The 25,503-nt window shown below is 43.4% G+C and overlaps 2 protein-coding genes across 4 annotated transcripts in view; both read left to right on the top strand.

The window, feature by feature from the left end:
• LOC110535227 (B-cell receptor CD22-like) overlaps positions 1-14,772 on the top strand; it is a 35,442-nt gene extending 20,670 nt beyond the window's left edge. Inside the window, exons 2-8 of the mRNA XM_036934783.1 lie at positions 9,191-9,265; positions 11,350-11,736; positions 11,865-12,170; positions 12,308-12,571; positions 13,299-13,383; positions 13,497-13,554; positions 13,899-14,772. Of these exons, the coding sequence (XP_036790678.1) occupies positions 9,217-9,265; positions 11,350-11,736; positions 11,865-12,170; positions 12,308-12,571; positions 13,299-13,383; positions 13,497-13,554; positions 13,899-14,171 (1,422 nt within the window). The 5' untranslated portion in view covers positions 9,191-9,216 and the 3' untranslated portion in view covers positions 14,172-14,772. The remainder of the gene's footprint in view (positions 1-9,190; positions 9,266-11,349; positions 11,737-11,864; positions 12,171-12,307; positions 12,572-13,298; positions 13,384-13,496; positions 13,555-13,898) is intronic.
• Positions 1-24,926, top strand: part of LOC118937301 (B-cell receptor CD22-like) — a 45,300-nt gene extending 20,374 nt beyond the window's left edge. For 2 of the 3 annotated variants that reach the window (XM_036934778.1, XM_036934777.1), the window contains exons 4-7: positions 22,560-22,823; positions 23,551-23,662; positions 23,776-23,833; positions 24,154-24,926. In XM_036934778.1, coding sequence (XP_036790673.1) covers positions 22,560-22,823; positions 23,551-23,662; positions 23,776-23,833; positions 24,154-24,426 — 707 coding nt within the window. In that variant the 3' untranslated portion in view covers positions 24,427-24,926. Of the gene's footprint in view, positions 1-21,610; positions 21,991-22,118; positions 22,425-22,559; positions 22,824-23,550; positions 23,663-23,775; positions 23,834-24,153 lie in introns of those variants that run through there. The other variant, XM_036934779.1, reaches the window with a different exon arrangement.
• The last annotated feature ends 577 nt before the right edge of the window (positions 24,927-25,503 follow it).

The raw sequence follows: 25,503 nt of genomic DNA, 5'->3' as shown, positions 1-25,503 counted from the left end.
ATCCGTTTGGATGGTTTATCAATACACCCAGTCACTACAAACCCACTCAGGGATTTCACCCACAAGAGGTTGGTGGCACCTTAATTGGGGAGAACGTACTCGTGGTAATGGCTGGAGCAGAACAGGTGGAATGGTACCAAATTCATCCAACATGTTTTCCATGTGTTTGATTCCATTCCATTTGCTCCGTTCCAGACATTATTATGAGTTGTCTTCCCCTCAGCAGCCTCCACTGGTTTCACCATAAGGTCAATGGTGACTTTAAAACAGTTACATTGTTTAACGGGTGTGATTGGAGAAAACTGAGGATGGATCAGCAACATTGTGGAATAAGTCAAGGGGTCCTATCTGAAGACACTGAGGATACCAAACATTAGGAACACCTTCCTAACTTACATTTTTAATATTTAATCCATTTTTAATTCAAGCTGTACAACAACAGAATGTGGAATAAGTCAAGGGGTACTATCTGAAGACACTGAGTATACCAAACATTAGGAACACCTTCCTAATTTTGAGTTGAAACCGCTTTTGGCTTCAGAACAGCCTCAGTTCATCGGGGCATGGACTCTACAAGGTGTCGAAGCGTTCCACAGGGATGCTGGCCCATGTTGACTCCAATGCTTCCTACAGTTATGTCAAGTTGGATGGATTTCCTTTGGGTGGTGGACCATTCTTGATACACACCGGAAACTGTTTCGAGTGAAAAAAAACAGCAGTGTTGCAGTTCTTGAAACCAGTGTGTCTGCCACCTACTACCACACCTCGTTCAAAGGCACATACATTTTTGTCTTGCCCAAACACCCTCTAAATGGCACACATACACACTCCATGTCTCAATTGTTTCGAGGCTTAAAAATCCTTCTTTAAACTGTCTCCCCCCCTTCATCTACAATGATTGAAGTGGATTTAACAAGTGACAACAATAAGGGATCATAGAATACACCTGCATTCACCTGGTCAGTCTATGTCATGGAAAAAGCAGTAAGATTGGTTCTGTTTTATCACCTAATACCTACTCATATATCCATTGATATATCCATGCCTGATCTGCATGCAGGCACATCGTTTCATTGTATTTTCATACATTTTATCCACAAAGAGGCAAAGCAGTTTCCACATAACTGAAAAGAGCTTGTCGTCCCTTTTTTGTCAGTCCCCCCATATCCCCATTCCCACCATATAGCAGCATCAGCGTAGTATAATGTCCAATAGTCAATACTTTCTCTCTTCTCTCTCTGAACCATCTGGTCCCTTCACCTCTCAATTCCTGACCTTGTCCTCCAGAGCTTTCAACTCTCCCTCCACCTGTTGGGGGAGGTCGGCTCCCACCTGCTGGGTAAAGTACACCCTCAGCTCCTGGGTATCCTTCTCCCAGAAGACCTTGGGAAGGTCGAAGAGTGATTTGTCCAAATTTAGTTTTTTCGCAAGTTTAGGAGAATTAGGCTGCAGGTTAGGATAATTAACGTAGCAGGTTATGATAATTAGATCAAGGAACGGAAAAGTGTTAGGATTAGCTCAAAAGCTAAACGAATTTGACGTCAATTTGACAAAGCTTTATCCCATCTAGACTTGACCGTCATAGAGGGAGTGTAAGGGGTGTGTAACTGGAGGCAGGGAAGTCAGACGCAGGAGAGCAGAACTAGGTAACAGCCGGAGCTGTTTAACTCCAAAACCAACGGCATCAAGAAATAATCAACATGGGTACAAAACCCGACACGCACCAGGCAACATGTGCACAAGCACTTACAACAAACAATAGCACACAAAGACATAGGGGGAACAGAGAGTTAAATACACAACACGTAATGAGGGAATGAAAACCAGGTGTGTGGGAAAACAGGACAAAACAAATGGAAAATGAATAACGGATCGGCGATGCCTAGAAGACCGGTGACGTCGATCGCCGAACACTGCCCGAACAAGGAGAGGAACCGACTTCGGAAGAAGTCGTGACAGGAAGCCCATGTCCAACTTGCCTCCCAGTACCTGTAGATTGCGGTCTCCCTCCTATGGCACTCGGGACATTCTTTTCACGCCACTTCAATAAGAAGTAATTTTGGTAGCAGGTTAGGAGCAGGGCTGGACTACAAAACGGCCCCTGATAGCATATGATAGCAAAATATGTTGAATAGCAGGAAAATTAGCTTGAAATCAACAACATTTTCTGTCAGCTTCATGACAACATGTCGAATAGCATTATAAAACTGTAAATATGTTTCTCCGCACCACCATGGCAAAATGGGTTGAAATTCCCTCCGCTCAATGGCAAAATGGGTTGAAATGCTCTCCGCACCATCGAGAGCATTTCAACCCAGCTGCAACATCGAGGGCATCTTGACCGGTTGCATCACCGACTGGTATGGGAACTGCTCGGTAAGACGCTACAGAGGGTAGTACAGCCCAGTACATCACTGGGGCCAAGCTTCCTGCAATCCAGGACCTATATACTAGGCGGTGTCAGAGGAAAGCCCAAAAAAGGTTCAGAGACTCCAGTCACCCAAGTCATAGACTGTTCTCTCTACTTCCGCACAGCAAGCGGTACCGCAGCGCCAAGTATCGGACCAAAATGCTCGTTAACAGCTTCTACCCCCAAGCCATAAGACTGTTGAACAATGAATCAAATGGCCAACGGACTATTTACATTTACCCCCCACCTTCATTTGTTTTGTACACTGCTGCTTCTCACTGTTTATTATCTATGCATGGTCACTTCACCCCTACCTCCATGTACAAATTACCTCTACTAACCTGTACCCCCACATTGACTCTGTACCGGTACTCCCACATTGACTCTGTACCGGTACTCCCACATTGACTCTGTACCGGTACTCCCACATTGACTCTGTACCGGTACTCCCACATTGACTCTGTACCGGTACCCCCACATTGACTCTGTACCGGTACTCCCACATTGACTCTGTACCGGTACCCCCACATTGACTCTGTACCGGTACTCCCACATTGACTCTGTACCGGTACTCCCACATTGACTCTGTACCGGTACTCCCACATTGACTCTGTACCGGTACCCCCACATTGACTCTGTACCGGTACCCCCACATTGACTCTGTACCGGTACCCCCACATTGACTCTGTACCGGTACCCCCACATTGACTCTGTACCGGTACCCCCACATTGACTCTGTACCGGTACTCCCACATTGACTCTGTACCGGTACTCCCACATTGACTCTGTACCGGTACCCCCACATTGACTCTGTACCGGTACCCCCACATTGACTCTGTACCGGTACTCCCACATTGACTCTGTACCGGTACTCCCACATTGACTCTGTACCGGTACTCCCACATTGACTCTGTACCGGTACTCCCACATTGACTCTGTACCGGTACCACCACATTGACTCTGTACCGGTACCCCCACATTGACTCTGTACCGGTACTCCCACATTGACTCTGTACCGGTACTCCCACATTGACTCTGTACCGGTACTCCCACATTGACTCTGTACCGGTACCCCCACATTGACTCTGTACCGGTACCCCCACATTGACTCTGTACCGGTACTCCCACATTGACTCTGTACCGGTACCCCCACATTGACTCTGTACCGGTACCCCAACATTGACTCTGTACCGGTACTCCCACATTGACTCTGTACCGGTACTCCCACATTGACTCTGTACCGGTACTCCCACATTGACTCTGTACCGGTACCCCCACATTGACTCTGTACCGGTACTCCCACATTGACTCTGTACCGGTACCCCCACATTGACTCTGTACCGGTACTCCCACATTGACTCTGTACCGGTACCCCCACATTGACTCTGTACCGGTACCCCCACATTGACTCTGTACCGGTACTCCCACATTGACTCTGTACCGGTACTCCCACATTGACTCTGTACCGGTACTCCCACATTGACTCTGTACCGGTACCCCCACATTGACTCTGTACCGGTACTCCCACATTGACTCTGTACCGGTACTCCCACATTGACTCTGTACCGGTACTCCCACATTGACTCTGTACCGGTACTCCCACATTGACTCTGTACCGGTACCCCCACATTGACTCTGTACCGGTACTCCCACATTGACTCTGTACCGGTACCCCCACATTGACTCTGTACCGGTACTCCCACATTGACTCTGTACCGGTACTCCCACATTGACTCTGTACCGGTACTCCCACATTGACTCTGTACCGGTACCCCCACATTGACTCTGTACCGGTACCCCCACATTGACTCTGTACCGGTACCCCCACATTGACTCTGTACCGGTACCCCCACATTGACTCTGTACCGGTACCCCCACATTGACTCTGTACCGGTACTCCCACATTGACTCTGTACCGGTACTCCCACATTGACTCTGTACCGGTACCCCCACATTGACTCTGTACCGGTACCCCCACATTGACTCTGTACCGGTACTCCCACATTGACTCTGTACCGGTACTCCCACATTGACTCTGTACCGGTACTCCCACATTGACTCTGTACCGGTACTCCCACATTGACTCTGTACCGGTACCACCACATTGACTCTGTACCGGTACCCCCACATTGACTCTGTACCGGTACTCCCACATTGACTCTGTACCGGTACTCCCACATTGACTCTGTACCGGTACTCCCACATTGACTCTGTACCGGTACCCCCACATTGACTCTGTACCGGTACCCCCACATTGACTCTGTACCGGTACTCCCACATTGACTCTGTACCGGTACCCCCACATTGACTCTGTACCGGTACCCCAACATTGACTCTGTACCGGTACTCCCACATTGACTCTGTACCGGTACTCCCACATTGACTCTGTACCGGTACTCCCACATTGACTCTGTACCGGTACCCCCACATTGACTCTGTACCGGTACTCCCACATTGACTCTGTACCGGTACCCCCACATTGACTCTGTACCGGTACTCCCACATTGACTCTGTACCGGTACCCCCACATTGACTCTGTACCGGTACCCCCACATTGACTCTGTACCGGTACTCCCACATTGACTCTGTACCGGTACTCCCACATTGACTCTGTACCGGTACTCCCACATTGACTCTGTACCGGTACCCCCACATTGACTCTGTACCGGTACTCCCACATTGACTCTGTACCGGTACTCCCACATTGACTCTGTACCGGTACTCCCACATTGACTCTGTACCGGTACTCCCACATTGACTCTGTACCGGTCCTCCCACATTGACTCTGTACCGGTACTCCCACATTGACTCTGTACCGGTACCCCCACATTGACTCTGTACCGGTACCCCCACATTGACTCTGTACCGGTACCCCCACATTGACTCTGTACCGGTACTCCCACATTGACTCTGTACCGGTACTCCCACATTGACTCTGTACCGGTACTCCCACATTGACTCTGTACCGGTACCCCCACATTGACTCTGTACCGGTACCCCCACATTGACTCTGTACCGGTACTCCCACATTGACTCTGTACCGGTACTCCCACATTGACTCTGTACCGGTACCCCCACATTGACTCTGTACCGGTACCCCCACATTGACTCTGTACCGGTACTCCCACATTGACTCTGTACCGGTACTCCCACATTGACTCTGTACCGGTACTCCCACATTGACTCTGTACCGGTACTCCCACATTGACTCTGTACCGGTACTCCCACATTGACTCTGTACCGGTACTCCCACATTGACTCTGTACCGGTACTCCCACATTGACTCTGCACCGGTACTCCCACATGGACTCTGTACCGGTACCCCCACATTGACTCTGTACCGGTACTCCCACATTGACTCTGTACCGGTACCCCCACATTGACTCTGTACCGGTACCCCCACATTGACTCTGTACCGGTACCCCCACATTGACTCTGTACCGGTACTCCCACATTGACTCTGTACCGGTACCCCCACATTGACTCTGTACCGGTACCCCCACATTGACTCTGTACCGGTACCCCCACATTGACTCTGTACCGGTACCCCCACATTGACTCTGTACCGGTACCCCCACATTGACTCTGTACCGGTACTCCCACATTGACTCTGTACCGGTACTCCCACATTGACTCTGTACCGGTACCCCCACATTGACTCTGTACCGGTACCCCCACATTGACTCTGTACCGGTACCCCCACATTGACTCTGTACCGGTACCCCCACGTTGACTCTGTACCGGTACCCCCACGTTGACTCTGTACCGGTACCCCCACATTGACTCTGTACCGGTACTCCCACGTTGACTCTGTACCGGTACCCCCACATTGACTCTGTACCGGTACCCCCACATTGACTCTGTACCGGTACTCCCACATTGACTCTGTACCGGTACTCCCACATTGACTCTGTACCGGTACTCCCACATGGACTCTGTACCGGTACCCCCACATTGACTCTGTACCGGTACCCCCACATTGACTCTGTACCGGTACTCCCACATTGACTCTGTACCGGTACCCCCACATTGACTCTGTACCGGTACCCCCACATTGACTCTGTACCGGTACTCCCACATTGACTCTGTACCGGTACCCCCACATTGACTCTGTACCGGTACCCCCACATTGACTCTGTACCGGTACCCCCACATTGACTCTGTACCGGTACCCCCACATTGACTCTGTACCGGTACCCCCACATTGACTCTGTACCGGTACTCCCACATTGACTCTGTACCGGTACTCCCACATTGACTCTGTACCGGTACCCCCACATTGACTCTGTACCGGTACCCCCACATTGACTCTGTACCGGTACCCCCACATTGACTCTGTACCGGTACTCCCACATTGACTCTGTACCGGTACTCCCACATTGACTCTGTACCGGTACCCCCACATTGACTCTGTACCGGTACCCCCACATTGACTCTGTACTGGTACCCCCACATTGACTCTGTACCGGTACCCCCACATTGACTCTGTACCGGTACTCCCACATTGACTCTGTACCGGTACCCCCACATTGACTCTGTACCGGTACCCCCACATTGACTCTGTACCGGTACCCCCACATTGACTCTGTACCGGTACCCCCACATTGACTCTGTACCGGTACCCCCACATTGACTCTGTACCGGTACTCCCACATTGACTCTGTACCGGTACCCCCACATTGACTCTGTACCGGTACTCCCACATTGACTCTGTACCGGTACTCCCACATTGACTCTGTACCGGTACCCCCACATTGACTCTGTACCGGTACTCCCACATTGACTCTGTACCGGTACTCCCACATTGACTCTGTACCGGTACTCCCACATTGACTCTGTACCGGTACTCCCACATTGACTCTGTACCGGTACTCCCACATTGACTCTGTACCGGTACCCCCACATTGACTCTGTACCGGTACTCCCACATTGACTCTGTACCGGTACCCCCACATTGACTCTGTACCGGTACTCCCACATTGACTCTGTACCGGTACCCCCACATTGACTCTGTACCGGTACTCCCACATTGACTCTGTACCGGTACTCCATGAATATAGCCGTGTTATCGCACATTTCTTGCGTTTAAGGTCTACACTTGTTCTATTCAACGATTATGATTTAACTCGTTTAAAAAAAACATCACACACACGTTCCCATTGAAGCCTGGGAGACCACCTGTTGGGGGAGGTCGGCTCCCACCTGCTGGGTAAAGTACGCCCTCAGTTCCTGGGTCTCCTTCTCCCAGAAGGCCTTCGGGAAGGTTGAGGGTTTGGTCTAGAAGGGATACAGCTTTTGTCAAAATTGAGTTTTCTAGCAAGTTTGGGAGAATTTTTGCAGCAAGTTAGGAGAATTAACATAGCAGGTTATGATAATTAAATTAAAGTACGAAAAAGGGTTAGGATTAGCTAAAATGCTTAAAAATTATACTTTTCACATCATTTTGACAAAAACTTAATCCCATCTAGACTTGACCACCGAAGAGGACACCCATGTCCTCCTTGCCGTCCAGGACCTGCAGGTGGCTGGCTCCCTCCTGTGTCTCCCGCAACATTCTTTTCACGGCACTTCAAAAAGAAGCGATTTTGGAAGCAGGTCAGCAGCAAGGCCAGATTACTGAACTGCCCCAGATAGCATATGATAGCAAAATGTGTAGAACTGATTGTAGCGTTAAAACTGCAACCTTTTATATCAGCCTCATGGAAAAATGTGAACACAAGCATGAGGTGCTATAAAACAGCAAACATATAAAAAATAATTTTCTCTGCACCATGGCAGAGCGTGTTGAAATGAAGGAAAGTAAGCTCAGGGTCCCAAATGCCCTCATCCAACCCTGGTTAGGAGAGCATTTTCCCTAAACCTGACTATTTAACCTGACCTTAACCTCAGGCTCTTAACATGCTAATATAATTATCCTAACCTGCTACATAAGTTCTCATAAACTGCTATAAAACAGTCAATTCCGTATCAAAGTGGAGTGAAAAGATTGTCTCTGTGGCATCCTGCCCACCAGGCTCCTCTTTGCAAATAGACTTCAAAGAGGAAGTTGGTGTCTGAGAAGTTGAGTGGTGTGTGAGAATCACTCAGATACAATTACAGTCACTCTGTTTCATACCAAGTCTGTTTTTCATGTTGAAACATAATGTGACAACCATATGTTTTGTATCAAACTCGAATTTAACAAATTTAACTCTTGAATAAATGAATAGTGGATTTTGGTTCATGATTGAACTATATGTTTAAATCCCACACACATTCCCATTCAGGCCTGGGAGATAGAGGATAGGAGATAGTTTCATTTGTTCTATTTAACAATGTGTCGGGGGTGGACATAGTGATTTGGGGGCCCGTTTCAAAATACTGCTGACCTGTCCTACCCCGAGAAAGGGACAATAAATACTGAAGAATTGTTTGAAAATCATTTCTCATACACATATTAGGAAGTACGTCACAGTTGAGATGTGAGATATGCCACATGAATTTCATCACTTTAGTTAGTCAGACCTCACTATGTGTGTAACAGTTTCTGCTGTAGACAGTTTACGTTACCGTCTAAGGCAAGTATCAACTTCTTCACTATATTTTCTGTTCATTTTAATGTTCAAAATAAATTAAAGGAGATTAATTACGAGTAATGAGATTCAATATGTTCTAATGTACTGCTGTTTGTTCATGTATTAGCTTTACAACTGAAGGACATCGTGTATTTGATATGGGGATGGTTTAATGTGTTGTGAGTTAAGTTACTCCACCAGTAAGTGTATGTTTGTACTGTTTCAGGTGATCAGTAGTGTGTGAGTTCTCACATGGCTTGTCCTGAGAACATGTTTTTTCTCATTGTCCTCTTTATATCAGGTGAGTCTTACACACAACAACAACTAGTTATGAATCAGACATAAAGGAATAACCACAAGACATTATATTTTATGGGATGTGCTATATTCCAGCTTTTTAATTGTGTAGAAAATTGTACAGTTAATCCCTGATTAGTGTATTTTAATAGTCTGGATTCAAACAGCTGTGAAAAAGTTATTACAGATTTTTGATACAGAATGTTACCAGAAAGGGGGTAAATACTGTTTAGTTTCACTGTATGTTCATGTGAAACCGAGGTCAGTATGCGGCTAACAGAATAGCTTCCACCACTGTCCCTGTCACCATACCGGGCTAAAACCAGATTAGCATCAACATACATTATTCTTTCATTTAATTTCACTTATATTTAATTGTTTCCAATTTCATTACATGTTATAAAATTGTAATCTTTTGGTTCATCCATAATGCATAATAAGCATCATCAACAGGGGGAACATATTGGTTTTACCATGAGAAACTGTAGAAAGAATATAATCATTTATAAGACTTCTTAATAAAAATAATTGTTCATAAGAAGGGCCTGAGATGAAAGTCAATATTCTGACCACTAGGGGTCAATGTTTTAAATAGGAACTCCAGTAGGCCTCCCTCTGCAGCAGTAGGATCTCCATGTTACCTCCTCTCTTTGGTAGAGCAACATGCTCAATACCTGTGTATTTGAGGGAGGAGATGGGATGGTTAGCTTCAACAAAGTGAGCTGCTACGAGATACTCAGTGTTCTTACAGCAATATATTGTTTTAATTGTTTTTTTGTTTGTAATGCGTTGGCTTACCCATATTTGTCTTGCAAGAGATGATACCCCTAACAGGGATGTTTCCACCTGTATGTGTGTGTCTGAAGAAGGATGTTTTTGTAGTGCTATTGCACTGTGAGCATGAGTCACATTTGTAGTTCCCATTTGGAATGGGTGTCAAGAGTGTCTGAGTGGGTTCAGGGGGCAGGTCAGATCTCACTAAACTATCCTCAATATTGCGACCACACTTATAGACCACCAGTGAGGGTTCCTTGAAGAGGTGTACCATTTTTTCATCTGATTGTAGAATATCTCAGTGCTTTTTCGGGATTGCTTTCATTTTCTCTGAACATTTGGTGTACTTAGTGCAAAAGACAGTTGCGTTGTTTTTATTCTTTGGTTTAGTATTTAGCAAGTGCTCTCTTGGTATTGGAGATATTTTCATCACTGCAGAATCAATACTTTTTTCCATGTAGCCTCTGATTTTGAATTTATTTGTCATTTTCTTTGTTGTCAAAATATGACTGTTGGCCACAGATTAGTTTAACCCTGAATTTCTGGCTATATGGTAGACCATTCCTGAGGGGAAGGGGATGCATACTATCCCCACGTAGCAGGGTATTGAGGTCTGTTGGCTTTGTATACAAGTCTGTATGTAATGCATCATTCTCTTTGATGATCCATAAGTCCAGGTAGTTTATTTTTCTCTCAACAGTGAACAGTGAATTTGAGTAATTCAGAGCTCTCGTTTAGCAGAGTTCGGAATTCATTTAGTTCCTGATGACTTCCTTCCCAGAGCACAAAGACATCATCTATGTATCTCTTCCATAGGAGGAATATAGAAAGTAGGGAGTGTGTCTTTGTTTTGTAGATGAGTGCTTCCACAAATTGTTCCACATACAGGTTCACATAGTTATGGGCATAGGGGGAGAGGCCATGGCTACATCCCGAAATGAAAGGAAAAAGTCTGACTCAAAGATGAAGTAGTTATTGGATAATACCAGTTCAGTGAGATGCAAGATGCGATCATTGCCTGGAACAAGGGCAGTGTCTCTCTGTTGAAGGAAGTGTTGCAGGTCACATAATATAATTTAAAAGTCTGCATTAAGGTGTCTGTAATAGAATATACTTGTCTAAAACGAATGTAGACATTAATAAATGCATTTCTATAGCTTCCAACATCTGTTTTACACTGGAGGATTAGTAACAAGATGGCTGTGCAGTTGCCTCCAAACAGAGGCCCCTGTCAGTCATCTAGGGTTAATACATATCATTGGACTGAACTGAAAATATATCAGAACCTCCCTGATGTTGCCCTTCATGTTGCAGGTGTTTTGGCCTGTTTTGGCCGACGAGATTTGAATGCCACAATGCCAGATGGACTGGATGTACTGACGGGCTCCTGTGTGCAAATCCCATGTTCATTTGATATTCCTGACCAACATAAGGATACATTTAACAGCACAATACTACCCTCTGGAGTGTGGATTAAAGAATCCCCATACTTTGGTGAGCGTCCGGACAGTGTGATATTTAACAGTAGTGAGACGGTCAACAGATATCAAGGGAAGATAACTGGAAACATGTCACAGAAGAACTGCACCACAGTCTTCTTCAATGTAACCACCAGTTACTCTGATAAATACTACCTCAGGATTGAGAATCGACCATTCCTTGCAACAGACACTGAAAAGTCTGTTCATATAGATGTCAGTGGTAAGAGACAATTGAACTGTTTACCAACTATTTTTCCCAGTTTAGATTCCTTGCATCAAAGATAAAAGTAGAACAAGTGGACAGTTTAACTGTCAGTGTAAAATATATTTATCTACAATGTATTACAGATTTGCCTTCCAGTCCCATCATTACTGTCTCAGGTGAGGTGAAGGACGGGAACCCTGTCAGTTTGAACTGCTCTGCTGTCGCTCCCTGTCCCGAACACCCCCCTGAGCTGACGTGGACTCTCCCAACACAGTTTACATCTAAGAACCAACTGCAGGAGAATTCAGACCAAACCAAATCAGTTCTCTCCACGGTGACCTTCACTCCATCATACCTTCATCATGAGAAGAACATCACTTGTACTGCAGTCTACCCAGTAGGGACAAGCAACAAGAGAGCTGAACATAACATGATGCTTAACGTTTCATGTAAGATTTAGTAACCGGTTCCTGTAGAATAGATCATTCTATCATGTTTCACTGATGATTGATTGTAATAGTGGTTTTGATGAGACTATTCAATATACCATATCCAGATACATTCTAAATGAACCCCTCTCCCCCAGTCTCTCCTAAGGACACCTCAGCCTCCATCAGTCCAGCTCATCCAGTATTAGTGGGCAGCTGTGTTAATCTGACCTGCAGCAGTACAGCCAACCCTCCTGTGACAAACTTCACCTGGTTCCAGATCAGTGGGGGTGAAACAACACAGGTAGCATCTGGACAGAGTTACACCCTCAATGTGACTGGTGATGGAGGACTATACTACTGTGAAGCAAGAAATAGTCACGGCTGTGGGAAGTCGAATGAAGTGCAGCTGGCTATAAAAGGTAAAATGGGCACGTAGGGCACAATCGTAGGTTAGATATACAATATATATTCAAAAGTATGTGGACACCCCTTCAAATGCGTGGATTCAGTTATTAAAGCCTCACATATTGCTGACAGGTGTTTAAAATCGAGCACACAGCTATGCAATCTCCGTAGACAAACATTGGCAGTAGGATGGCAACATTCACTACCGAGTTCCAAACTGCCTTTGGAAGCAATGGCAGCACCAGAACTGTTTGATGAGGGCTTCATGAAATGGGTTTCCATGGCAGAACAGCCGCACACAAGCCTAAGATCACTAAGCACAGTGCCAAGAATCAGCTGCAGTGATGTAAAGCTCACTGCCATTGGACTCTGGAGAAGTGGAAATCCGTTCTCTGGCGTGTTGAATGTACGATTCACCATCTGGCAGTCCGGCGGACGAATCTGGGTTTTGACGGATTCCAGGTGAACACTACCTGCACCAAAGCATAGTGCCAACTGTAAAGTTTGGTGGATGAGGAATAATGGTCTGGGGCTGTTTTTCATGGTTTGGGCTGGTCCCCTTAGTTCCAGTGAAGGGAATTATTGATGCTACAGCATACAATGACATTCTATATTCCATATTAATGCCCATGATTTTGGAATGAGATGTTCGACGAGCAGGTGTCCACATACCTTTGTTCATGTAGTGTACTTGAGAGATCTTTTTGTGTGAATTGACCATAATATGTGCTGTATTTTTAGGGCAAAAAGAGCCAATGGTGTTTGGGGTTGCAGCAGGAACTCTGGGGGCCATTTTGCTTATCAGCCTGATCAGCCTTTTTGTATGGTAAGAACTATTCCTGGCATCAATGCAAAACAACTTTATTTCTGCTGTGTTTGTGCTTTTGCAAATGAAATCCCTCTCAGTGCATTCAGAATACCTTTGTAAATGTCTTCCAGGAGGAGAAACTCGAGGCTCCACGATGGACTTGAAAGGACAGACAGTCCACAGGGACAGGTGGGAATAAGGCTCAACTTACAAAACCATCAACAAAGTGTATCTAAGGAAGTACTGAGTTAATGCTGAAACTATTTAAAATCATGAGGTTAACATAGTTTCAGAGCAAGTTTAGGGGGAGATGATCATATCGAAAGCAATGCCACATCCTGTAATGACATGGAATGATAACCGAATGGCTGTTGGACTTTGACAGTGTTCACTGTCTTTACACCTGTCAGTTGAATTGACATTTTCATTGACATCCACTCAGTATGTGTTTTGTAACCTGCTGACCTTAGAGTTTTACACATTACTGAGCTTAGAGCTTTACACCTGTTCCTCTCTCTGTGTTCTCTCCACAGAACTCCCCGGTTGGGACAGTGTGTACTAACCAGGCCACAGCCAGAGAGGAACCAGAGGAACCTGCAGAAGACCAGCCTGAAGAGATCCAATACGGTGACATAGACTTCTCCAAACTACAGACCAAAGAGACCCCAGCTGCAGCCCAGGACAGGGTCCAGGGACAGGAGAGTGAGTACGCTGAAGTCAACGTGACTGGGAGAGGGGCCCAGTTACCACCTCTTAACAACCTAGATGGGCTTTATGCACAAGTGAATAAAACAGGTGGATGCTAAGTATTTTGCAATTGGGTATCAAGTGTTTTTATATAGAGTATTGTCATTGTGTATTAGTTTCTAATGGTACTTTTGTTACATTTATAATTGTGTGCTCTTTGATTATCTGCATATTTGTAGAATTTGCTGGGATGAAAAGTGTTTAACTGTTACTATAGTGTTGATATGATGATGCAGGCTACTCTTTATTTTTGCCCATTTATTTTGAGTGTTGAGTTCACAGAGCATCTGTTTAATGGGTTCCAGTATAGAGGAACTGCTGAGTTCAACTAGCTCACTGAAGGCAGTTTAAGACCATATAAAGTCAATGATGACTGAGGAGAGAAGACACAGTTAGTTGGAGAGACAGTGGTCTGATACAAGACAGGAAGTTGGGTGCAGTAAGTCGACATGATGGCAGAATGGTATTAACATCTAATAGTCACTGTTTATCTTCATCTTTTGTGCAGTTGCCAGAATAACAATATTATCTATTTTCAGTTTATATCTATTTAGAATTTATAGTTTCAGTTTTTATGTTGAGTGTTAAACAACATAATCAATTGAGGCTGAATTTAAGGTTGTTTATTAATTGCACTGCAATAAAAACCTTTACATTTAATTTCCATGACATCTTTTGGTGTTATTGGTCCCTCTGCAACTGGATCCTGGACTTCTTGATGGGCTACACCCCAGGTGTTAAGGGTAGGAAACAACACATCTGCCTCTCTGATATTCAACATGGGGGTCCTTCAAGGGTGTGTGCTTAGTCCGCTCCTGTACTTCCTGTTCACCCATAACCGTGTGGCCAAGCACGACTCCAACACCATCATTAGCTTTGCAGACGAGACAACAGTGGTGGGCCTGATCACCAACAAAAATGAGACAGCCTATAGGGAGGAGGTCAGAGACCTGGCAGGGTGGTGCCAGTATAACAACCTTTCACTCAAAGTGATTAAGACAAAGGAAGAGATGATCGTGGACTACAGGAAATGGAGGGTCGAGCACGCCCCCATTCTCATTGATGAGGCTGTAGTGGAGCAGGTTGAGAGCTTCAAGCTCCTTGGTGTCCACATCACCAAAAACTATCATTGTCCAAACACACCAAGACAGTCGTGAAGAGGGCACAACAACACCTATACCCCCTCAGGAGACTGAAAAGATTTGGACTGGGTCCTCAGATCCTCAAAAGGTTATACAGATGTATCGTGTCATTTTGCAGTCACTTTTATTGTAATTAAGCATATAATATGTTTCTAAACACATTCATGTGGATTCTACCATGATTACGTATAGTCCTGGATGAATAGTGAATAATTATGAGTGAGAAACATCATACCCCCCCACCCCCCCAAATTGCTAACCTCCCCATCATTGCAGAGGTGAGAGGTTAGCATGTCTTGGGCGTATGATATTTGTGCGTCTGTGAACAAAAGAGAAGAGAAATCATTGATAAAGTCAATCATGAATCAATCAGGTTTAATACAAATTGCAACAGGTAGACAACATCCATCATAGAAGCAGAGACAATGTCTTACTGGCCTCTTGGAGACAGTCCCTTTATTTCCCAATCAAACCAACAAATGTTCTGTATACACCAGCCTCTTGGAGACAGTCCCTTTATTTCCTAACCAGACCAACAAATGTTCTGTAAACACCAGCCTGTTGGAGACAGTCCCTTTATTTCCCAATCAGACCAACAAATGTCCTGTAAACACCAGCCTCTTGGAGACAGTCCCTTTATTTCCTAACCAGACCAGCACATGTTCTGTAAACACCAGCCTCTTGGAAACAGTCCCTTTATTTCCTAACCAGACCAGCACATGTTCTGTAAACACCAGCCTCTTGGAGACAGTCCCTTTATTTCCTAACCAGACCAACACATGTTCTGTAGACACCAGCCTGAGAGGCTTGTAGGAAGTCAAAACAAAAGGCAGTGGCTTTGTTAGCTACTACAGAATCAGTGTTTAACAGAATACAACAATAATCAGTATATCCTTCCTCCAGTCTGGCATCAATCACTAGAATCAGTTATGAGTTTAATGCACAACATACAGCATTGAGTCTAGTGACCATCAACCCAAGTGTTACAAACAGCACACTGGAAATCATGTAACAGAAAGGTCAAATATATGAATATGCTGAACATTATATGAATCACTCTAAACTGAATCTGAACTTTATTCATCTTAAATATCCCCATTACATGTCTATGTTCATGTGTGTATTGTTGGGAGTTATTATGTTGTTTTTATTTTGAGTGTTGTTCAAGAGACACAAATGAGGCTGCATTTGAGGTTGTTCATTAATTGCACTGTAATAAAAACCCACCTGCTGGGTAAAGTACGTCCTCAGCTCCTGGGTCTCCTTCTCCCAGAAGGCCTTGGGCAGGTCCTAGAGGTTTTTGTGTAGAAGGGATACAGCTTTTTGTCAAAATGAACTTTTCCTAGCAAATGTAGGAGAACTTTTGCAGCAGGTTGGGAGAATTAACGTAGCAGGTTAGGATAATTAGATTAAGGTAAGAAAAAGGGTTAGGGTTAGCTAAACTAAAACATAAAATCAACTTAAGAACCTCAATTTGACAAAAGCTGTATCCCATCTAGACATGACCGTCGGGGAGGTACACCTTGCCCTGAAGGTTGATGGCTCCCTCCTGTGGCTCCCAGCCCACCATGCTCTTCTTGGCAGATAGAAGTGATGTAATGAAAGAGGAAGTTGGTGCAGGAGAAATGTGGAAGTGTGTGATAATCCATCAGCTACAATTACAGTTACTCTGTTTCTGGCAAAGTCTGTTTTCCAAGTTTGAAAGATAATGTCAGAACCGGGAATCCTTTCCTGAATTTAACTAAGCAGGTTGGATGGATTTTGGTTTCTGATTTACCTACATTTAAAAAAAATCAAGCCTGTGAGATAGAGGAGAGGGAGAAGGTTATATTGCAGAACGTTTCCGTTGTAGTATCAAGGGCGGACTTGACTACTTGGGGGCCTGTAACGAAATGCTGTAAAGGGGTCCCCTTCCCCTAAAAGGGTTATTTACCCACCACACATACATTACCTGCAATGAATATTATTATCCCACAATGAAAAATATCTTGTGTATAAGTGTTTCATTTCTGGCAGTAATGAAATGTATAGGCCATATAATGCTGTTGAGTCAGTGGCTAACACACACTTTGTGTGTAGAATCAGTCAGTGGGCAGCTGGGGTCCATTTCATTTGAAACTGGTGAAACATGGATCAGGTCAACTCTGCAATGTTTCAAGTAACTGAAACTAATTGTTCTGGAGTAGAATGTTCAATAGAAAATTACAATGTTCTAAATGCTTAAATTAGCATACCATGTTTTCACAACTGATGTTGACACCCAGCACATAGACTATTCAACATCCTATTATACAAATACTGCTGAGATGTGAGATGTGCCACATGAATTTCTGTTTACTGTTGTAAGGCAAGTGTCAACAACTTCACATCTTATCTTTATATTTTAGTAATGAGATTCAAAATGTTCAATGTGCGGCTGTTAGTTCATGTATTAGCTTCACAACTGAAGAACCTATGTGACTATGGACTAAAGTTTCAATGTGATACAGTATGTGTCACGTGACCTACTCTACCAGGAAGTGAATGTTTGACCTGTTTCAGGTGATCAGTAGTGCGTGAGTTCTCACATGGCTTGTCCTGAGAACATGTTTTTTCTCATTGGCCTCTTTATATCAGGTGAGTCTTCCACTCAACAACAATTAGTTATGAATCAGAGATAAAGGAATAACCACAAGTAATGATATTTTATGGGATGTGTTATATACTGGCTTTTTAATTGTGTAGAAAAGTGTACAGTTCCTTCCTGATTAGTGTATTTTAATATTCTGGATTCAAACAGTCCTGTGAAAATGTATTTTGCATATTTTTGATACTGAATGTTATCAGATATTCAATCAAAAGCTGATATTAGATAAACGGAAACTGAGTGAACAAATAACACAACATTTACATACTTATTTCATTCATTTCTTAAACAACGTTATGCAACACCCAATGTCCCTGTTTAAAAAAAGTAATTGCCCCCTTACACTCAATAACTGGTTGTGCCTCCTTCAGCTGAAATGACTCCAACCAAATGCTTCCTGTAGTTGTTGATCAGTCTCTCATGTTGCTGTGGAGGAATTGTGTCCCACTCTCCACTGCAGAACTGATTTAACTTAGCGACATTTGTGGGTTTTCAAGCATGAAATGTCACAATGTCTCATTTGGGATTAGGTCTGGACTTTGACTAGGCCATTCCAAAACTTTAAATTTGGTACATTAAATACATTTTGATGTATTCCTGATTGTGTGTTTTGGAATGGTGACATAACCAGTTATTGAGTATAAGGTGGGAATTACTTTTTCACACAGGGTGTTGCATAACTTTGTTAATGAAATCAATTAAATAACTATAACTATTTTTTTTGTTATTTGTAAACTCAAGTTCCCTTTATCTAATATTAGGTTTTGGATGAAGATCTGATAACATTCAGTGTTAAAAAAAGAGCAAAAATAGAGAACCAAAAGGGGGGAGTACCTTTTCATGTCATTGTATGTTCATGTGAAACCGACGTCAGTGTTTGGTTAACAGTATACCTTCCACCACTGTCCCTGTCACCATACCGGGCTCAAAATAGTGGTCATCTGCTCACAACCACACGTCACCTCACTCCTTGACAACACACCAACCAATTGAAAAATCACCTGTACATAGAAATAAATTCATATTAATGTTATTGGGAGAAACTGTACCAATGATGTGTATAAACCCTGGATCGCTGATGCTATGTAACGGCCAATGAGAGACTATGAAACCACCGGTCTCTATATATGGTACTCCACAGAAGAAGCAGTCCTCCATAATAATTAATGGAATTCTACAGTATTTAAATCAAATGTTTCAATGACTATATTACATGTATTTAAGTATTTTGTTGTAGAAGGGGAAGGTAAAGTTAGTACTCTTTTAAGAAAATACGTTAATATCTTCACGTTTATTCAGGTTCAGGTGATATAAAAAGCATTATCTGGAGCACACCCAGAGAAAATGACTTAGTGTAGAGGTGCTGACTAACGGTGAATACACTGTAAGCTATAAAAACAAAGAGAGTTGCACACTCTCTATATATATATATAAACTCCCAGTAATTTATTGGGTAAAACACCAATGTTCCGGTATCACTGTTCCTTCTTCAGGGTAAAGTCATGAATGCTTGAACCAGGTTATGTAGACAAACAGTGTAATTAGTGCAACCAATAACAATAGTGAGGGGTGTGTCATAATTATGAGGTTAATTAGAGTGAATTGAGTGAAACTGTTAAAAGACAATAGTTTACATCATATTGAAAATATTAGCCTATTGTTATCATTACAATTAGCATAAGATTAGCCTCAACATACATTATTGTTTAATATAATTTCAAATGTATTTAATTGTTTCCAATTTCATAAAATGTTGTTACATGTAATCTTTTGGTTCATCAATAATGCACAATAAGCATCATCAACAGGGGGAACATATTGGTTGTACGCTGATAAACTGTAGGAAGAATACATTCATTTAAAAGACTTCTTCATCAAACTAATTGTTCATAAGAAGGTCCTGAGATCAAAGTCAATATTAAGACAGTAGGGGTCAATGTTTTAAATACCTCCTCTCCTTGGTAGGCCAACATGCTCAATGTGTGTGTATATGCGTGTGTTTTTGAGTGAGGAGATGGGATGGTTAGCTTCAACAAAGTGAGCTGCTACTGGATAGTCAGTGTTATTACACCTGATTGAGCTGCGGTGGTTGTCACACACTGACCTTAGAGACCTTTTTATGTCTCTATTTTGGTTTTGTCAGGGTGTGATTTGGGTGGGCATTCTATGTTCCTTTCTCTATGTTTTGTATTTCTTTGTTTTGGCCGGGTATGGTTCTCAATCAGGGACAGCTGACTATCGTTGTCTCTGATTGGGAACCATACTTAGGTAGCTTTTTCCCACCTATGTTTTGTGGGTAGTTGTTTTCTGTTTAGTGTTTTCTGCACCTGACAGGACTGTTTCAGTGTTCAGGTAAATAAAGGTCATGAACTCTTACCACGCTGCTCTTTGGTCCGATTCCTCCTCATCAGACGACGACACACGTTACAGTGGTCAGCTATGCATTGTTTTAATTGTCTTTTCGGTTGTCCTACGTAGGCTTCCCCACATGAACATGTGATGAGACAGATTACTCCCTTTTCCTTGCAAGAGATGATACCCCTAACAGGGATGTTTCCACCTGTATGTGGGTGTCTGAAGAAGGATGTTTTTGTAGTGCTATTGCACTGTGAGCCTGAGCCACATTGGTATTTCCAATTTGGATTGTGTGTCTGAGTGGGCTCAGGGGGCAGGTCAGATCTCACTAAGCTATCCTCAATATTGCGACCACACTTATAGACCACCAGTGGGTTGGTCCTTGACGAGGTGTGCAATTGTTGTGTCTAATTGCAGAATATGCCAGTGCTTCTTCAGGATTGCTTTAATTTTCTCTGAACACTTGGTGTACTTAGTGCAAAAGATTTGTTTTTCTTCTTTGGTTTACTTTTTAGCAATTCTTCTCGTGGTTTTTGAGATATTTTCATCGTTGCATCAGGGATTTTCTTTACATGTAGCCTCTGATTTTGAAATTATTTGTCATTTTCTTAGCATTGCTGTCAAAGTCTGACTGTTGGCCACAGATTAGTTTAACCCTGCATAACTGGCTTTATGGTAGACCATTCCTGAGGGGAAGGGGATGCATAATATCCGCACGTAGCAGGGTTTTGAGGTCTGTTGGCTTTGTGTACAAATCTGTATGTAATGCATCATTCTCTTTGATGATCCATACGTCCAGGTAGTTTATTTTTCTCTCAAGTCTGCATGGTGAATTTGAGATATTCAGAGCTCTCGCTTAGCAGAGTTTGGAATTAATTTAGTTCCTGCTGACTTCCTTACCAGAGCACAAAGACATCATCTATGTATCTCTTCCATTAGGATTTTAGAAAGTAGGGAGTGTCTCTGTTTTGTAAGTGGTTCCTCAAATTGTTCCACATTTTCTCATAGTTGGGGGCAAAGGAAAATAGGAAAAAGGAAAAACTCTGACTCAAAGATGAAGCAGCTATTGGATAATACCAATTTAGTGAGTTTCAAGATGCAATCATTGGCTGGAGAAACGGTAGGGTCACTCTACTGAAGGAAGTGTTGCAGGTCACAAAATATAATTTAAAAGTTGGCATTAAGGTGTCTGTAATAGAATATACTTGTCTAAAACGAATATAGACATTAATAAATGCATTTCTATAGCTTCCAACATCTGTTTTACACTGAAGGAGGAGTAACAAGATGGTTGTGCAGTTGCCTCCAAACAGAGGCCCCTGTCAGTCATCTAGGGTTAATACATATCATTGGACTGAACTGAAATACATCAGAACCTCCCTGATGTTGTCCTTTATGTTGCAGGTGTTTTGGCTTGTTTTGGCAAACGAGATTTGTTCGCCACAATGCCAGATGGACTGGATGTACTGACGGGCTCCTGTGTGCAAATCCCATGTTCATTTGATATTGATGACCCACAGAAAACATTTAACAGCACAATACTAACCTCTGGAGTGTGGATTAAAGGAAACCCATACTTTGGTGAGCGTCCGGACAGTGTGATATTTAACACTAGTAAGACGGTCAACAGATATCAAGGGAAGATAACTGGAAACATGTCCCAGAAGAACTGCACCACAGTCTTCTTCAATGTAACCACCAGTCAACCATTCCGTTTAACAGACACTGAAAAGTCTGTTAAAATAGTTGTCAGTGGTAAGAGACAATTTAATTGTTTAGCAACTATTTTTCCCAGTTTAGATTCCTTGCATCAATGATAAGATAAGAACAAGTGGACAGTTTAACTATTATAGTAAAATATATTTATCTACAATGTGTTACAGATTTTCCTTCCAGTCCCATCATTACTGTCTCAGGTGAGGTGAAGGAAGGGACCCCTGTCAGTTTGAACTGCTCAGCTGTCGCTCCCTGTCCCGAACACCCCCCTGAGCTGACATGGACTCTCCCAACACAGTTCACAACTGAGAACCAACTGCAGGAGAATCCAGACCAAACCAAATCAGTTCTCTCCACAGTGACCTTCACTCCGTCATACCTTCATCATGAGAAGAACATCACTTGTACTGCAGTCTACCCAGTAGGGACAAGCAACAAGAGAGCTGAACATAACATGATGCTTAACGTTTCATGTAAGATTTAGTAACCGGTTCCTGAAGAATAGATCATTCTATCATGTTTCACTGATGATTGTAATAGAGTTGGTTTGATGAGACTATTCAATATACCATATGCAGATACATTCTAAATGAACCCCTCTCCCTCAGTCTCTCCTAAGGACACCTCGGCCTCCATCAGTTCAGCTGATCCAGTATTAGTGGGCAGCTGTGTTAATCTGACCTGCAGCAGTACAGCCAACCCTCCTGTGACAAACTTCACCTGGTTCCAGATCAGTGGGGGTAAAACAACTCAGGTTGCATCTGGACAGAGTTACTTCCTCAATGTGACTGGTGATGGAGGACTGTACTACTGTGAAGCAAGAAATAGTCACGGCTGTGGGAAGTCGAATGAAGTGCAGCTGGCTATAAAAGGTAAAATGGGCACGTAGGGCACAATCGTAGGTTAGATATACAATATATATTCAAAAGTATGTGGACACCCCTTCAAATGCGTGGATTCAGTTATTAAAGCCTCACATGTTGCTGACAGGTGTTTAAAATCGAGCACACAGCTATGCAATCTCCGTAGACAAACATTGGCAGTAGGATGGCAGCATTCACTACCGAGTTCTAAACTGCCTTTGGAAGCAATGGCAGCACCAGAACTGTTTGATGAGGGCTTCATGAAACGTGTTTCCATGGCAGAACAGCCGCACACAAGCCAAAGATCACTATGTGCAGTGCCAAGAATCAGCTGCAGTGGTGTAAAGCTCACTGCCATTGGACTCTGGAAAAGTGGAAATCCGTTTTCTGGCGTGTTGAAAATACAATTCAACATCTGGCAGTCCGGCGGACGAATCTGGGTTTTGACAGATTCCAGGTGAACACTACCTGCCCCAAAGCATAGTGCCAACTGTAAAGTTTGGTGAATAAGGAATAATGGTCTGGGGCTGTTTTTCATGGTTTGGGCTGGGCCTCTTAGTTCCAGTGAAGGGAATTCTTAACGCTACAGCATACAATGACATTCTATATTCCATATTAATGCCCATGATTTTGGAATGAGATGTTCGACGAGCAGGTGTCCACATACTTTTGGTCATGTAGTGTACTTTAGAGATCTTTTTGTGAGAATTGACCATAATATGTGCTGTATTTTCAGGGCAAGAAGAGTCAAAAACCTCAGGGGTTGGTTTCTGGTTTCTGGTTTCTGGGGTTGCAGCAGGAACTCTGGGGACCATTTTGCTTATCAGCCTGATCAGTCTTTTTGTATGGTAAGAACCATTCCTGGCATCAACGCAAAGCAATTTTATTTCTGCTGTGTTTGTGTTTTTGCATATGGAAACCCTCTCAGTGCATTCAGAATACCTTTCTAAATGTCTTCCAGGAGGAGAAACTCGAGGCTCCACGATGGACTTGAAAGGACAGACAGTCCACAGGGACAGGTGGGAATAAGGCTCAACTTTAAAAACCATCTACAAAGTGAATCTAAGGAAGTAATGAATTAATGCTGAAACTATTTAAAGCCATGAGGTTAACATAATTTCAGAGCAAGTTTAGGGGGAGATGACCACATCGAAAGCAATGCCACATCCTGTAAGAACATGGAATAACATGGACTTTGACAGTGTTTACTGTCTTTATGTGTTTACATTTTCATTGACATCCCCTCAGTATGTGTTGTGTAACCTGCTGACCTTAGAGTTTTACACATTACTGAGCTTAGAGCTTTACACCTGTTCCTCTCTCTGTGTTCTCTCCACAGAACTCCCCGGTTGGGACAGTGTGTACTAACCAGGCCACAGCCGGAGAGGAAGCAGAGGAACCTGCAGAAGACCAGCCTGAAGAGATCCAATACGGTGACATAGACTTCTCCAAACTACAGACCAAAGAGACCCCAGCTGCAGCCCAGGACAGGGTCCAGGGACAGGAGAGTGAGTACGCTGAAGTCAATGTGACTGGGAGAGGGGCTCAGGAACCACCTCTTAACAACCTAGATGGGCTTTATGCACAAGTGAATAAAATAAGTGCTTGTTAATTATTTTTCCAATGGGTTTTAAGTGTTTTTATGTACACTATTGTCATTGTGTATTAGTTTCTATTGGTACTTTTGTTACATTTATAATTGTGTGCTCTTTGATTATCTGCATATTTGTAGAATTTTCTGGAATGAAAAGTGTTTAACTGTTACTAGATTGTTGATACGATGATGTAGGCTACTCTTTATTTTAGACCATTTATTTTGAGTGTTGAGTTCACAGAGCATCTGTTTAATTGGTTCCAGTATAGAGGAACTGCTGAGTTCAACTAGCTCACTGAAGGCAGTTTAAGACCATAATGGTGCACAATGGTGTTAACATCTACTAGTCACTGTTCATCTTCATCTGTTGTGCAGTTGCCAGAATAACAATATTATCTATTTTCAGTTTATATCTATTTAGAAGTTATCGCGTCAGCTTTTATGTTGAGTGTTAAACAACAGAATCAATTGAGGCTGAATTTAAGGTTGTTGATTAATTGCACTGCAATAAAAACCTTTACATTCAATTTCCATGACATCTTTTGGTGTTATTGGTCCCTCTGCAACTGGATCCTGGACTTCTTGATGGCCACACCCCAGGTGGTAAGGGTAGGAAACAACACATCTGCCTCTCTGATACTCAACACGGGGGTCCTTCAAGGGTGTGTGCTTAGTCCGCAGGCCCAAACCATGATGCTGCCACCACCATGTTTGACAGTGGGGATGGTGTGTTCAGGGTGTTGCTTTTACGCCAAACATAACGTTTTGCATTGTTGCCAAAAAGTTCAATTTTGGTTTCATCTGACCAGAGCACCTTCTTCCACATGTTTGTGTCTCCCAGGTGGCTTGTGGCAAACTTTAAACTACACTTTTTATGGATATCTTTAAGAAATGGCTTTCTTCTAGCCACTCTTCCATAAAGGCCAGATTTGTGCAATATACGACTGATTGTTGTCCTATGGACAGAGTCTCCCACCTCAGCTGTAGATCTCTGCAGTTCATCCAGAGTGATCATGGGCCTCTTGGCTGCATCTCTGATCATTCTTCTCCTTGTATGACCTGAAAGTTCAGAGGGACGGCCAGGTCTTGGTAGAT

This window comes from Oncorhynchus mykiss, chromosome 11 (assembly GCF_013265735.2).
Source record: "Oncorhynchus mykiss isolate Arlee chromosome 11, USDA_OmykA_1.1, whole genome shotgun sequence".
Lineage (NCBI taxonomy): Eukaryota > Metazoa > Chordata > Actinopteri > Salmoniformes > Salmonidae > Oncorhynchus > Oncorhynchus mykiss.
This window is presented reverse-complemented; position numbering and strand designations above follow the sequence as displayed.